This window comes from Hylobates moloch, unplaced genomic scaffold (assembly GCF_009828535.3).
Source record: "Hylobates moloch isolate HMO894 unplaced genomic scaffold, HMol_V3 SCAFFOLD_21, whole genome shotgun sequence".
NCBI lineage: Eukaryota > Metazoa > Chordata > Mammalia > Primates > Hylobatidae > Hylobates > Hylobates moloch.
The window spans coordinates 11,820,289-11,834,892 of NW_026652296.1; the positions used below are offsets into that span (position 1 = coordinate 11,820,289).

A 14,604-nucleotide genomic window follows, 5' to 3' on the forward strand; every position below is an offset into this window, starting at 1 on the left:
GCCACTGCACCCGGCCTATTTTTATTTTTTAAAATTTATTGTTGCTCTGTTGCCCAGGCTAGAGTTCAGTGACATGATCTCGGCTCACTGCAACCTCTGCCTCTTGGGTTCAAGCGATTCTCTTGCCTCAGCTTCCCGGGTGGCTGGGATTACAGGCATGTACCAGCATACTCAGCTAATTTTTGTATTTTTAGTAGAAGTGGGGTTTCATCTTGTTGGCCAGGCTGGTCTCAAACTCCTGGCCTCAAGGGATCCACCCGCCTCGGCCTCCCAGAGTGCTGGGATTATAGGCGTGAGCCACTGCACCTGGCCTATTTTCCTAATACCTATCATAGTATTAGCAGCATTTGCAATAGATGAATTGAGGATTATTAATGACTAATGACAGGAACAATAGTGATAATTTATAAAGTACAAGGCCCCATGCTCAGGACAACACCGATATTTCATTTAATCAATCCTGTAAGATCATTTTCCATATTCCCATTTTTCAGATGAGGCTTAGCAAGTCATATAGCCAAGGAGCTGCTCTCAAGTGGAGGATACAAGATCTAAATGCAGCTCTTTCTGGCTCTGAAGCCTCTGCTTTCCTCACTCCACAGCGCTGACATCCTTGTAGTAGTTTGTTTACTACAAAGAAATATTTGGCTTCCCTGTGTTGAATCTGGGGCTTACATCTGTATCGACGAAGCAGAGGTTTCCAACAGAACAGGGAACTGAGGTTTGCAGGCATCCTGTCCCTCCACACCCCACATCAAGAGATTCAATCCACTAGCTAGTAAAAATGTGTTTTTTATGTGTTCAGTAAACAGACTATTTTTTAGCATTCATATGCCAAGAAAAGCAAAACTGGGCAAAATCTTGGTTGGTGGGGATACAGAGACAACTCAATGTGAAAGGACTCTAGAGACTGCATGAGTCTGAAAAGTTGTAAAACCGTTCCTGCACTTACACTGACAAAGAGACATGACACTGAAACTTCCTGGAACAAGGGGAGTGTGAAACACAGTACCATGTGCTGCTGGATCATTGGATTGAAGATGGCCAAGAACTGCTGTCTGCTTACTTTGGGTCTGGAGGGCCTTCACCAAGCGGTTTCATGGACAGCTTGCACAGGGAGCGGAACACAAGGAAGGCATCCTTCTGCAGAACGTGGGAGAACCTGGCAGCCACTTGATGTCCTTGTGCATCCAATTCCTAGGATTAGAAACAAACATTAGCTGGCTGTGGTGGCACGCACCTGTAGTCCCAGCTACTCTGGAGGCTGATGCAGGAGGATCCATTGAGCCAAGGAGGTCAAGGCTGCAGTAAGCCATGATGGCACCGCTGCAGTCCAATCTGGGGAACATAGTGAGACCATATCTCAAAAAATAAAAAGGGAGAGGGCAAAACAAAAGCTAACTCTTACCAAAAATAAGAAATGTAATTATCTCATGGAAATTCAAATTCTTCTATTTAATAGAGAGATGAGGGATGTGGGGGAGGGGAGGATATGACAAAATAGGAGCTATGGAGGAGCCATTACAGCAATTCTACAACCTTGTTTCCTGTTCTTCAGAGTTGGTATGGGTGGTTTAAAATGAAAAATGATCAAAAGTTAAGCTGCAAAAAACCCAAAACTAATACAGGTAATTATATTAGCTTGGGTAAGAAAGGTATTTCTAAGAATACTATTGTAAGCCAGGTGCAATGAATGGCTCACGCCTGTAATCCCAACACTTTGGGAGGCCAAGGCGGGCAGATCAGTTCAGGTCAGGAGTTCCAGACCAACTTGGCCAACATGGTGAAACCTCATCTCTGCTATCCCAGCTTCTTGGGAGGCTAAGACAGGAGAATCGCTTGAACCTGGGAGGTAAAGGTTGCAGTGAGCCAAGATCGCAGCACTGCACTCCAGCCTGGGTGACCAAAAAAAAAAAAAAGTAAAAAAAAGAATACTATTGCAACTATTGCACGATAAATGGGTAACGAAGGATAGGTATTACAAAATAAACTTTTTCTTAAAAGTTAAAAAAAATAAACTTTTTTTTAAAAAAAGGTAAATTACATTTAAAAGCAAAACATAAAAATAAAATTTTTTGGCCAGGTGCGGTGGCTCACGCCTGTAATCCCAGCAGTTTGGGAGGCTGAGGCGGGCAGATCACGAGGTCAGGAGATTGAGACCATTCTGGCTAACACGGTGAAATCCCATCTCTACTAAAAATACAAAAAATTAGCCAGGCGTGGTGGCGGGCACCTATAGTCCCAGCTACTTGAGAGGCTGAGGCAGGAGAATGGCAAGAACCTGAGAGGCGGAGCTTGCAGTGAGCCATGATTGCGCCACTGCCCTCCAGCCTGGGCAACAGAGCGAGACTCCATCTCAATAAAATAAAATTAAATTAAAGAAAAACATATAATAAAGATTAATATCCCCCACATATAAAAGTTCTTGTAATTCATTATGGAAATATGAAAACCTTCCTCCCAAATGAAAAAAAACATGGATAAGCAATGTACCAATAAATGCAAATGATAAAGAAATCTAAATGACCTTATTACTCATCATTAGAGTAGGAGCTTTCTCCTATCAGACTAGCAAAGATTTGAATAAAGGCTACTGCCTAGTTTTAATGAGGGAATGGGAAAATGGGTATTGAGAGATTAAAGGTGGACAGGTATTCAAGTAGTACCTTCCCAGAAGACTGACTTGGTGTTAAATATCAAAAGCCTTAAAACTTCCAACTCTCACTCTCTTTCATTCATTTAAGAGACATGATCTTGCTACATTTATTTATTTATGAGATGGGGTCTCGCTATGTTCCCCTGGCTGGACTTCTGGGCTCAAGCGATCTTCCAGCCTCAGCCTCCTGAGTAGCTGGGAATACAGAAGCATGCTATTACACTCAGCTAAAACTTCCAACTCTTGAACCATCAATACTACTTGCAGGAATTTATACCTAAGAAAGAATTAAGAGTTATCTATAAGGATATTCATTATAGAACCATTTCCTATGATAAAACTGGAATAATCTAAAAACCCAATAAGGAATTGGTTAATAGATTACAGTGATCCATACAGAATTTTACATGGCCATTAAAAATTTTTGTTAGCTCTACATATACTGATAGGGGAAGATGCCCATCATATAGTGTTGAGCAAACGAAGCAAATTGCAGCTTAGCATATAACACGAGTCCCTTGTATAGATTTAAGCGTGTCCTCAAGGGGGGAAAAAACATTATTCTGGTTGGATACAGTGGCTCAAGCCTGTAAACCCAGCACTTTGGGAAGCTGAGGTGGGCAGATTGCTTGAGCCTAGTTCAAGATCACCCTGGGCAATATAGTGAGACCATGTCTCTACAAATAATAATAAAAAATTAGCCAGGTATGGTGGTGCATGCCTGTAGTCCCAGATACTCAGGGGGCTGAAGTGGCAGGATCATTTGAGCCCAGGAAGAGAAGGCTGCAGTGAGTCGAGATCACACCACTGCACTCTAACCTAGGTGACAGGTTTGAGACTCTGTCTCAAACAAGAACAACAAACCCTTATTCTTTTTATGTATAAAGCACAGATATACATGTAACATATGGATATCCAGTTTATTGCTGGCATTACAGCTTAATGGGGGATGATGATTAGGAAAAAATGTCTACAAAGTTTTCTTGGAGGAAGGGGCAATAATGAAAAAGATTGAGAAACACTGGTAAAAAGACAAAGAAAGTGGGGTCTAGAGAGATACTCACATCATATTACTTCCTATTTTAATGTTTATGTTTAATTTTAAAGCAACTTTTAAGAGAACAGTAAGGCTATTTAAAAGTATAATGTGGCAGACATATCTATGGGCCTGAGAGAATGTTCATAATATAAGCTGTTTAAACAGCAGATTGCAACACAGGATACATATTGTATTATTCTATTTAAGTGGAAAAATACGTGAGATGGAGAAAAATCTAGAAGGATATAAGTAAGATGTTAATAAGGGCAATCTATGGGTTATGGATGGCTTTCAATACAGTCATACTGACTTTTCAATACAGAGAAGGAAAGACAGGTAACTATATATTTTATTTTTCTATAATGAATATATACTACTTTGAGAGAGAGGAAAAGTGGCAAGAAATTTAAGTATTAGAAGTCTGAGTAAACAGGGTTTAATAATGATGTTATATACCAAGCAACATTAGCACATTCTAAGAACTGAACCTGCTAATACAAAGAATATCAGCCCAGGACTGTGTGACTAATAAATGAACAGGGCTTGATTATTTTAGTTGCTTCTTTTGAGAAAAGATTTAATTCTGCATCTTTTGAAAAAGTAAAAATGGCAATGAGTCCACAGAGGATGATCACCAACATACCAGATTATCTGCTGACGACAAGGACTGCCTGTCATCGGCTATCCCGTTGGTCTGTGAGTTTTCATCAACTCCTGGGGGAATAGCACATTCCTGGCACTCCAGTTCACCTAGAACTCTCTCAGGTTCTGCCAGACCATGCTTTTCCACTGCTTCTTAAAACACAAGTACAAAGTCATAGCCAAATTAGTATTGTACTTACCCTTAAGGGCTGCCTGACACCAAAAAGAAGTTATCTGTGAACCACCCAGCTGTTGTTTTTTCCCCTTTTCCTGTGCCACCAGCCCACGACTGACATAATCCTGGAAAAGCCTTGGCCAAAGTGATGCTTAAGCTTTACGAGTGTTTGTTATCCACAGCCCCACTGCCAGGGCCACAGCAACATACAATTCTCTCCAGATCAATGGTGCCTCCAGAACTGTGTAATGCAGCAGCCCTGCCCACCCCCATTCACTTTTGAAAAAGATTAGAAGCAGCTAAACATGAAAGGTACAGATTTTTTTAAAGTACCATTAATAAAGGAATTAGAGAAGAGCCAGTTATGACAGAAAACCTTAGTCACAGAGAAAACATGTAAACCTGAGCTTCTTGGCAGCCATGTGAAAAAAGGGAAATAATTAAAATAAAGAATTAAATAGATTTCATCATTTAATGAAGGAAAGCATATCTGATGATCAGCAGAGCAATGAAACTCTAAGAAAAATTTATAATGTGGTTCTTTATGTAGATAAGGGACATGAAACAATGAGAACAATTTTCAATAATAGCTTCACAAAGCATATTTCATTCAATAAATATTTATCAAGCGCGTATTATGTACCATGCTCTGCAGTAGCGGCTGGAGGACACAAAGTAAACAAGACAAACATCCATTATGTGATGACTTCTTGTATAGACCCCAGAAACAAATCTAAAGGTATGAAATAAAATTTTTCTATTTTACAGGCATTTCTATAAGAAGTTAAATAAATAATAGAATATGTATATAGCTTTGTGGTACCTTAACAAAAAGATAGGGCTTAGAAAAGTGGCTTTCAAATCTTGACCTCTGTAAGAAATTAATTTATAAAATTGTATCCCGGTATAGGCACATAAGTAACGGAAACACATTTCATGAAACAATACTTAACATTATATGTACACAGATACAGTCAGATCATTTGTACTCTGTTTCATTTTACTCTCATTTAAAAAAAAGCTGATGAAAACCCATTAAGATTTTGATTACTGGACAAATTCATAGTTTATTGGCATTGGAACAAAGTGTTCAACATACACCCACTGACCTGAGATTTTGGGCAGAAACAAAGAAAAAAGATCATCTAACAGTCATTCTGAGCCACACAAGTTTAATTCCACTGAAACCATACCATGAGGCACTTATGAATGAAGCCTAACAAAATAAAGCTTCCCTGTACACCTGATACCTGCTGACATGTGGACTGCCCCCTTGACACATCAATGGCTGGCCATGAAAACTCAGCTCCAATGGACATGGATCTCAGGGCTCCAGCCCACTCCTAGAAAAACCTGGACATCCCTTAATCCACAAGGGATACGGAACGGCCCTTGGCATCTCTATGTGGAGCATCTAAACCTAACACAGTCAGACTATGTGTCTTTTTTTTGAGATGGAGTCTCACTCTGTCACCCAGGCTGAAGTGCAGTGGTGCGTTCTCGGCTCACTGCAACCTCCACCATCCAGGTTCAAGCAATTCTCCCACCTCAGCCTCCCGAATAGCTGGGACTACAGGCGTGCGCCACCATGCCTGGCTACTTTTTGTATTTTTAGTAGACAGGGTTTCACCATATTGGCCAGGCTGGTCTCGAACTCCTGACCTTGTGATCCACCCACCTTGGCCTCCCAAAGTGCTAGGATTACAGGCGTGAGCCATCGCGCCTGGCCCAGACTATGTTTCTTAAACCCAACCCAAATGAGACTAAAATCAGTCAGTAAAAACAAGTCATTTTTGAATCCCATATAAAAGATGGGCAGACGTGGGAAGATTCAGTTTCCATGAGCTCCACGAGTTCTTAGGGCAGGGAAGAGGAAACTTCACCAGTAAAATATTTTGCTGAGGACTTTTTGGAGGAATGAGGGAAGAGGAAAGGCTGGGTTGTCCTTGGTTCTTACCTTTAATGGCAGATGTGACTACATCTTCCAAGATGTCCTTCACCACCTCCTGGGCTCCGTCATCAGTCCCTACACACACATCCAAATATACAAAACACACGTGGGCATTTTCAGGAAAAACAAAGGAAGAGAGGAAAAGGAGATTATAGGGAGTTACATTTCAGAAGGCAAAGGGTGCAAATAAGTTCTCCCCAAGGCCAAATCTGATTGTGCCAATGGAGGACAACTTCCTTGAAATCTGGAAACTTAGGCAGCATCTGTTCTGCTTTTGAGGTTCCCTTTGTGGAACACTAAAACCCCACTGGCTTATACTACTCTCTTCCTTCCTAAGTCCCAGTGGCTCGGCCCAGGGCCCTCCCCACCACCCCCAAATTGGAGGCAGGAGCTCGATTTTATCCAGCTAGGGTTCCTGGCAGAACAAATGGAGCTTTCTCTTGTGCCTTAGCCTCGGGGACCAACGAGTCTTGGTAAATGACATGCCTTCTGCTGCTTTGCCTTCCCACACTGTAAACCCAGAATCTGGCATGAGATTTCCAATGTGACAGTTAAGGATTTATTAAACTTTTATGAAATTATTCTGTAAAATGTTAACTGTTTAAGTAGAAGAGGTTCAGTATCTCTTACTCCACCCGCCCCCCCCACCCCCCCCAGAAAACTAGTTCTGGGAAAGAGCTTATATAAAGTAAACAGTTCTTGACCAGATGTTTAGAAGTAAACATTACTTTTTTTTTTTTTTTTTTTTGAGACAGAGTTTTGCTCTCTTGCCCAGGCTGAAGTGCAATGGCACCATCCCAGCTTACTGCAACCTCCGCCTCCTTGGTTCAAGCAATCCTCCCGCCTCCTCACCACGCCTGGCTAATTTTTGTAGTTTTAGTAGAGATGAGGTTTCTCTATGTTGCCTAGGGTGGTCTTGAACTCCTGAGTTCAAGTGATCCACCCACCTCCGCATCGCAAAGTGCTGGGATTACAAGCATGAGCCATTGTACCTGGCCTAACGTTACTCATTTATAAAACATCACGTTGACCAAAAAAGCCATCACCTTAAAAAAGCAAAAACAAAATAATCCTTTGACTGTGTATTAATGAGAATTTTCAACCCAGCCACCATTTTTATGAGTTCTATGCTTGATCTATAAGGTCCTGAAGGGCAGTGCTAAGTATTTTCATTTCCACTGGGCACTTAACACCCTGGAACTATCTGTGTGGCAAAGTAAATTCGTGTGGGAAATACTGATGTTATAAGCTTTTCCTAGAAGGCAAAGGGAACTTGAAATTAGAAAACCCCAGAAACAGTCATAATTGCTAAACTCACTTCTTCATCTAAAAAGGATGATTTAGACTAGATCACTGTTACTCAAACTTTAGTCATTCTCAAACCACCTTCATAACTTTTGCCACATTCATGCACCACTATAATATTATATATTATTATGTATTTTAAATATACTGTTATGCACCACATAACAACTTTTGGTCAATGAGGCACCACATATACAATAGTGGTCCAGGAAGATTACAAATGGAGCTGAAAAATTCCTATTGCCTAGTGACATCATAGCCGTCATTATGTCACAGAACAACTTATTACTTATATTTGTGGTGATGCTGGTGTGAACAAACCTACTGTGCTACCAGTCATATAAAAGAATAGCACATGCAATTCTGTATAGTACATAATAATTGGTAATAAATCACTATGTTATTAGTTTATTATTTATTTATTTTTTATTTATTATTTGAGACGGAGTTTCACTCTTGTTGCCCAGGCTGGAGTGCAATGGAGCAATCCCAGCTCACTACAGCCTCCGCCTCCCAGGTTCAAGCAATTCTCCTGCCTCAGCCTCCTGAGTAGCTGGGATTACAGGCATGAGCCACCATGCCCGGCTAATTTTTTGTATTTTTAGTAGAGATAGGGTTTCTCCATGTTGGTCAGGCTGGTCTTGAACTCCCAGCCTCAGGTGATCCATCCACCTCGGTCTCCCAAAGTGCTGGGATTACAGGCGTGAGCCACCGCGCCTGGCTAGTTTATGTATTTATTATAATATACTTTTTTTTTTTTGAGAGCGTCTCACTCTGTTGCCCAGGTTGGAGTGCAGTGACACGATCTTGGCTCACTGCAACCTCCGCCTCCCAGGTTCAAGCGATTCTCCTGCCTCAGCCTCCTGAGTAACTGGGATTATAGGCGTCTGCCACCACAGCCAGCTAATTTTTGTATTTTTAGTAGAGACATGGTTTTGCCATGTTGGCCAGGCTGGCCTCGAACTCTTGACCTCAAATGATCTGCCTGCCTCAGCCTCCCAAAGTGTTGGGATTACAGGTGTGAGACACCGTGCTCAGCCTATACTATACTCTTTATTGTCATTGCCTTCTACTTATTTAAAAAAGAAAAAGTTAACGGTAAAAAAGTCTCAGGCAGGTTCAGGAGGCATTCCTGAAGAAAGTATTGTTATTATAGGAGATACCAACTCCATGTATGTTATTGCCCCTGAAGACCTTCCAGGGGACAAGATGTGGAGGTGGAAGACAAGTGATATGAATCATCCTGACCCTGTGCAGGCCTAGGCTAATCTGTGTGTTTTGTGGCTTAGTTTTTAACAAAAATATTTTTAGTTTTAAAGACCTAAAAATTTAAGAAATAGAAAAAAAAAATGTATAGAGTAAGAATATAAAGAAAACTGGAAACCATCATTCTCAGTAAACTATCGCAAGGACAAAAAACCAAACACCATATGTTCTCACTCACAGGTGGGAATTGAACAATAAGAACTCATGGACACAGGAAGGGGAACATCACACTCCGGGGACTGTTGTGGGGTGGGGGGAGGGGGGAGGGACAGCATTAGGAGATATACCTAATGCTAAATGACGAGTTATTGGGTGCAGCAAACCAACATGGCACATGGATACATATGTAACAAACCTGCACACTGTGCGAATGTACCCTAAAACCTAAAGTATAATTTAAAAAAAATGCAAAAAAAAAAAAAGAATATAAAGAAAAAATATTTTTGTGCATCTGTACCATGTGTTTGTTATTTAAACTAGGTGCTATTACAGGAGCCAAAAAGTTAAAAAAAATTTATAAAGTAAAAATGTTACAGTAAGCTAAAATTAATTATTGAATAAAGAAAATTATTATTATTATTATTATTATTATTATTATATTTTGAGACGGAGTCTCGCTCTGTTGCCAGGCTCGAGTGCAGTGGCACAATCTTGGCTCGCTGCAACCTCCGCCTCCCGGGTTCAAGCGATTCTCCTGCCTCAGCCTCCTGAGTAGCTGGGACTACAGGTGTGCGCCACCATGCCCAGCTAACTTTTGTATTTTTGGTAGAGACGGGGTTTCACTATGTTGGCCAGGATGGTCTCGATCTGTTGACCTCAGGTGATCCGCCTGCCTCGGCCTCCCAAAATGCTGGGATTACAGGCATGAGCCACCGCGCCCGGCCAGAAAATTAATTTTATAGGCTGGGCACAGTGGCTCATGCCTGTAATCCCAGCACTTTGGGAGGCCAAGGCGAGTGGATCACCTGAGGTCAGGAGTTCGAGACCAGCCTGGTCAACAACAGAAACCAGTCTCTACCAAAAATACAAAAATTAGCCAGGTGTGGTAGCAGGCACCTGTAATCCCAGCTACTTGGGAGGCTGAGGCAGAAGAATCACTTGAACCTGGGAGGTGGAGGTTGCGGTGAGTGGAGATCGTGTCACTGCACTTCAGCCTAGGCGACAGGAGCAAAACTCCGTCTCAAAAAAAAAAAAAAGAAAATTATTTTTATAAATTTAGGGTAGCCTAAGTGTACAGTGTTTATAGAGCCTGCAGTGGCATATGGTCATGTCCCAGGCCTTCACATTCACTCACTGCTCACTCACTGACTGACTCACTAGAGTAACTTCCAGTCCTGCAAGCTCCATCCACGGTAAGTGCCCTATACAGGTATATCAGTTTTTATCTTTTGTACTGCACTGTGACTGTACTTTTTCAAATACTTACCATTGTGTTACCAATGCATACGGTATTCAATACAGTAACATGGTGTACAGGTTTATAGCCTAGAAGCAATAGGCTATACCATATGGCCCATACCAACAAGCTATACATATGGTATGTAGTAGGCTATGCCATCTAGGTTTGCATAAGTATACCCATGATATTCTTTCACACAATAGTGAAACTGCCTATGACGTATTTCTCAGAACGTATCCCTGTTGTTAAGCAATGCATGACTGCAAGTATTTACTAGTGCTCTTTAACTCACTTAAGCAATAAAATTCACAAAATAACAGTTTTTATACATTAGTTATATTTTCTGAATGCATATTAAAATAAATAACCATTAAAATATAAAATGTTCTGGTGGGGCATGGCGGCTCATGCCTGTAATCCCAGCACTTTGGGAGGGTGAGGTGGGGAGGATCACTTGAACTCAAGAGTTTGAGACTAGCTTGGACAACACAGCAAAACCCCATCTCTACAAGAAGTATAAAAATTAGCAGGGCGCACCTGTAGTCCCAGCTCCTCGGGAGGCTGAGTCAGGAGGATCACTTGAGCCTGAGAGGCAGAGGTTGCAGTGATTTGAGATTGCACCACTGCACTCCAGCCTGGGTGACAGAGTGAGACCCTGTCTCAAAATGGAAGGAAGGAAGGAGGGAAGGAGGGAAAGAGGGAGGGAGGGAAGGAAGGAGGGAGGGAGGGAGGGAAGGAAGGAGGGAGGGAAAGAGGGAGGGAGGAAAGGAGGGAAGGAAGGAGGGAGGGAGGAAAGGAAGGAGGGAAGGAGTGAGGGAGGGAGGGAAGGAGGGAAGGAGAAAGAGAGGAAGGAGGAAAGGAAGGAAGGAGGGAGGGAGGGAAGGAAGAAGAGAGGGAGGGAGGGAAGGAAGAAGGGAGGGAGGGAGGGAGGAAAGAGAGAAGGAAGGAGAAAAGGAAGAAGGGAAGGAAGGAGGGAAGGAGGGAAGAAAGGAGGGAGGGAGGGAAGGAGGGAAGAAGGGAGGAAGGGAGGGAAGGAGGGAGGAAGGGAAGGAGGGAGGGAGGGAGGGAAGGAAGGAGGGAGGGAGGGAGGGAGGGAAGGAAAGAGGGAAGGAAGGGTTCACTTATCATGACATCTCACCTCTTGTAATTTGGTAAACATATGACTAGATATTTCCAAGTTCCTTTCCAGTCCCAACCTTCTCTGATGCTATATTAATAAAATTATGGTGACAGTTTCCAATCTGTATCATACATTCCAAAGTACACAGCACCTCATTTACATTCAACACCCAAGAAATATCAATTCATTTTATCAGAGAAGCTATAGCCTCAGTGAGTTAGACCAGAGGCTATGGAGTGGTGACTGGCAAGTACCTCTGCCTGTACATATGTATTGCTTAGCCTATGTGCTGCTTTTTAAAACTTTTGAATTAGCTGCCAACATTTAAAAACCAGAAGACTACTCACAAAAACCAGAATGGGCTTCTATTTAAAAAACCCAACTATGTGGCAACACTGGGCCACAACTGGCTAGAACCAGGTGAAGCTGCCCTCTTCAGCCAGGGCATGAACTCAGCTGATACCCTGTTGCCTCAGTCCTCGCCACTCCCAATCGACTCCCTTCCCTTGGCGCCAAATGCGAGGCACCATCACACTTGGACCACTGTTGTTACTACACAGTAAGCAGGAAAGAAACGTGTCTGTCAAGAGCAGAGAAAATGGGAAGCTGACTGGGCAGGGTGTTTTAAGAACATCAGAGAAGGCTGGGCACGGTGGCTCACGCCTGTAATCCCAGCACTTTGGGAGGCCGAGGTAGGCAGATCACGAAGTCAGGGGATCGAGACCATCCTGGCTAGCGCGGTGAAACACCATCTCTACTAAAAATACAAAAAAAAAAAAATTAGCCAGGCATAGTGGCGGGCGCCTGTAGTCCCAGCTACTCGGGTGGCTGAGGCAGGAGAATGGCGTGAACCCAGGAGGCGGAGCTTGCAGTGAGCCGAGACTGCGCCACTGCACTCCAGCCTGGGCGACAGAGCGAGACTCCATCTCAAAAAAAAAAAAAAAAGAACATCAGACAAAAAATGTTCTCTTATAGGAGTGAATTCAGCATGATGAATAACAGTGAGGGCTCTGGCGCCTGCATGCCTGGTCCGGGTCCCCGCTCTGCCACTTCCCACTGTGGAGACTTAAGTTACTTAACCTCCCCAAGCCTCAGTTTCCTTACCAGTAAACAAAGCTCTGTGAGAACGATACACATAAAGCATTTAAAACAGTGCCTGAAAAAAGTGAGCTCTCAAATGCTACTTTTTACTAGGCCTGTGTGTTTATATGTAGGTGCTTGTGTGAAGACATTTATGATGTCCTCATGATAGAAGCCTGCTCATTTCTATCACCTGCCTGGCCCTGCAGACTAAATCCATAATGAAAATTTCCAATGAATCACACTGCAAGTAGTTCCAGTTAGTTAAAACCTTCACTATCTTTCATTCCTAAGGAGAAAAACAAAATTCAACGTCAGCATGGATCTCCTCTTTCCCTCAATGCAGTTTTTCCATTTAAACAACATCAAGAGCAACATTTTTTGGAGGGATAGAGTATATAACTCATATTCCTTAATAGGCAGGATCCATAATAGTACTTAGGCAAAATCAAAACATTCTCAGGCCAGGAAGAGCTAAGGAGAGTCAGAAAGCCCGAACACCGAAAGAAGATTCCTGAAGAGGGAGCTGCTAAGGAAAAATCCCAATAGAGGCCCCAAAGCAGGAAGACTCCACCCAGTAACCATGGACTGCTTCCCTTGCTGACATGACAGCCTTGGATAGGTCTCAGAAGAGGCTTTTCTGGATGTTGTGATAACCAATACTAAGTCCGTTGTATCTAAGTTTCAAGCATGCTGTGAAAGTGTTTGATAATTAAATCAAATCAAACCTTTGAGAGGTACAAAGAATCTACTTAAAAAACACTGGTTCTGCTGGTTCCCTGGGATATCACCACCATTACTGATTAGGAACCAGACCCTATCTGTTTCAGTCTCTGTCCCGAAGCAAAATAAGAGGGCCACCTTGAATAGGTTCACATAGGAGAAACCTTGCTGCCATTCCCTCCCTAGCCAGCTGGAGAACACTCTGTGGCAGGCACTGCCAGTTCCTTAACTCATATCCTTCCTAACAGATCCTGAATTTTGTTTTGGGAGGGAATGTGCCTACATTTCTCAGCCTTTCTTGCAGAAAGCGTGATCATGTGATGAAGTTATAGCCAATGAGGGGTAAGCATAAGTTATCAGGAGTGGCAACAAGCTCCAGAAGACTCCTCTTCAGAAGGGGGGCAACTCAGCTGGCAGAGTTCTTTAGTCCTATCTCTTCCTCTTTCTTCCTACCTGGAACAAAACGACAGGATCCTGAGCCATAAGATGACCCTAAGGATAGATGTCACATGCTAAGAATAATGGGGAAAAAATGGGAGGAGTCTGAGATAAGGCCTCCCCACATCCCTGTTCTCTGTCCAGTTAAATAGGGAGCATGGGGGATGGTGGGGCGGTAAGATTCATTCAATCAACAAACTGAGTGTCTATGTGTCCAGCACAGTTCCAGGCATTTGGAACATATCCCCATCTAAAACAAAGATCCTGGTTGGGCGTGGTGGCTCACACCTGTAATCCCATCACTTTGGGAGGCCGAGACGGATGGATCACCTGAGGTCAGGAGTTCGAGACCAGCCTGGCCAACATGGTGAAACTCCGTTTCTACTAAAAAATACAAAATTAGCCAGACGTGGTGGTGTGAGCCTGTGGTCCCAGCTACTTGGGAAGCTGAGGCAGGGAATCGCTTGAACCTGGGAGGCAGAGGTTGCAGTGAGCCAAGATCTCACCACTGCACTACAGCCTGGGCAAGAAAGCGAGGTTCATTCTCAAAAAAAAAAAAAAAAAAAAAAAAAGAAAGATGCAAATGGTGAGCTAAGAAATCCACAAACACATAGGTAATTAATTCTACACAGTATCTGTAAAAATGTACACACACTGATGTCTGATGCTGGGAGTTAAAAGTCAGAATCCTAAAAACAAACTGTAACTCCTGGCCTCAAGTGGTCCGCCTGCCTTGGCCTCCCAAAGTGCTGGGATTGGAGGCGTGAGCCACCCCAGATGTTCAGGTCTATTGGTGAATTCTCTTTATCT

General features: G+C 42.8%; 1 protein-coding gene across 3 annotated transcripts in view; it reads right to left on the reverse strand.

Moving 5' to 3' along the window:
* Positions 1 to 14,604, reverse strand: part of ARFGEF2 (ADP ribosylation factor guanine nucleotide exchange factor 2) — a 115,559-nt gene that overhangs the window by 66,959 nt on the left and 33,996 nt on the right. For 2 of the 3 annotated variants that reach the window (XM_032142284.2, XM_058432751.1), the window contains exons 7-9: positions 6,470 to 6,538; positions 4,339 to 4,490; positions 1,067 to 1,197 (exon numbers count right to left, since the gene is read on the reverse strand). In XM_032142284.2, the coding sequence (XP_031998175.1) occupies positions 1,067 to 1,197; positions 4,339 to 4,490; positions 6,470 to 6,538 (352 nt within the window). The remainder of the gene's footprint in view (positions 1 to 1,066; positions 1,198 to 4,338; positions 4,491 to 6,469; positions 6,539 to 14,604) is intronic. The other variant, XM_032142285.2, reaches the window with a different exon arrangement.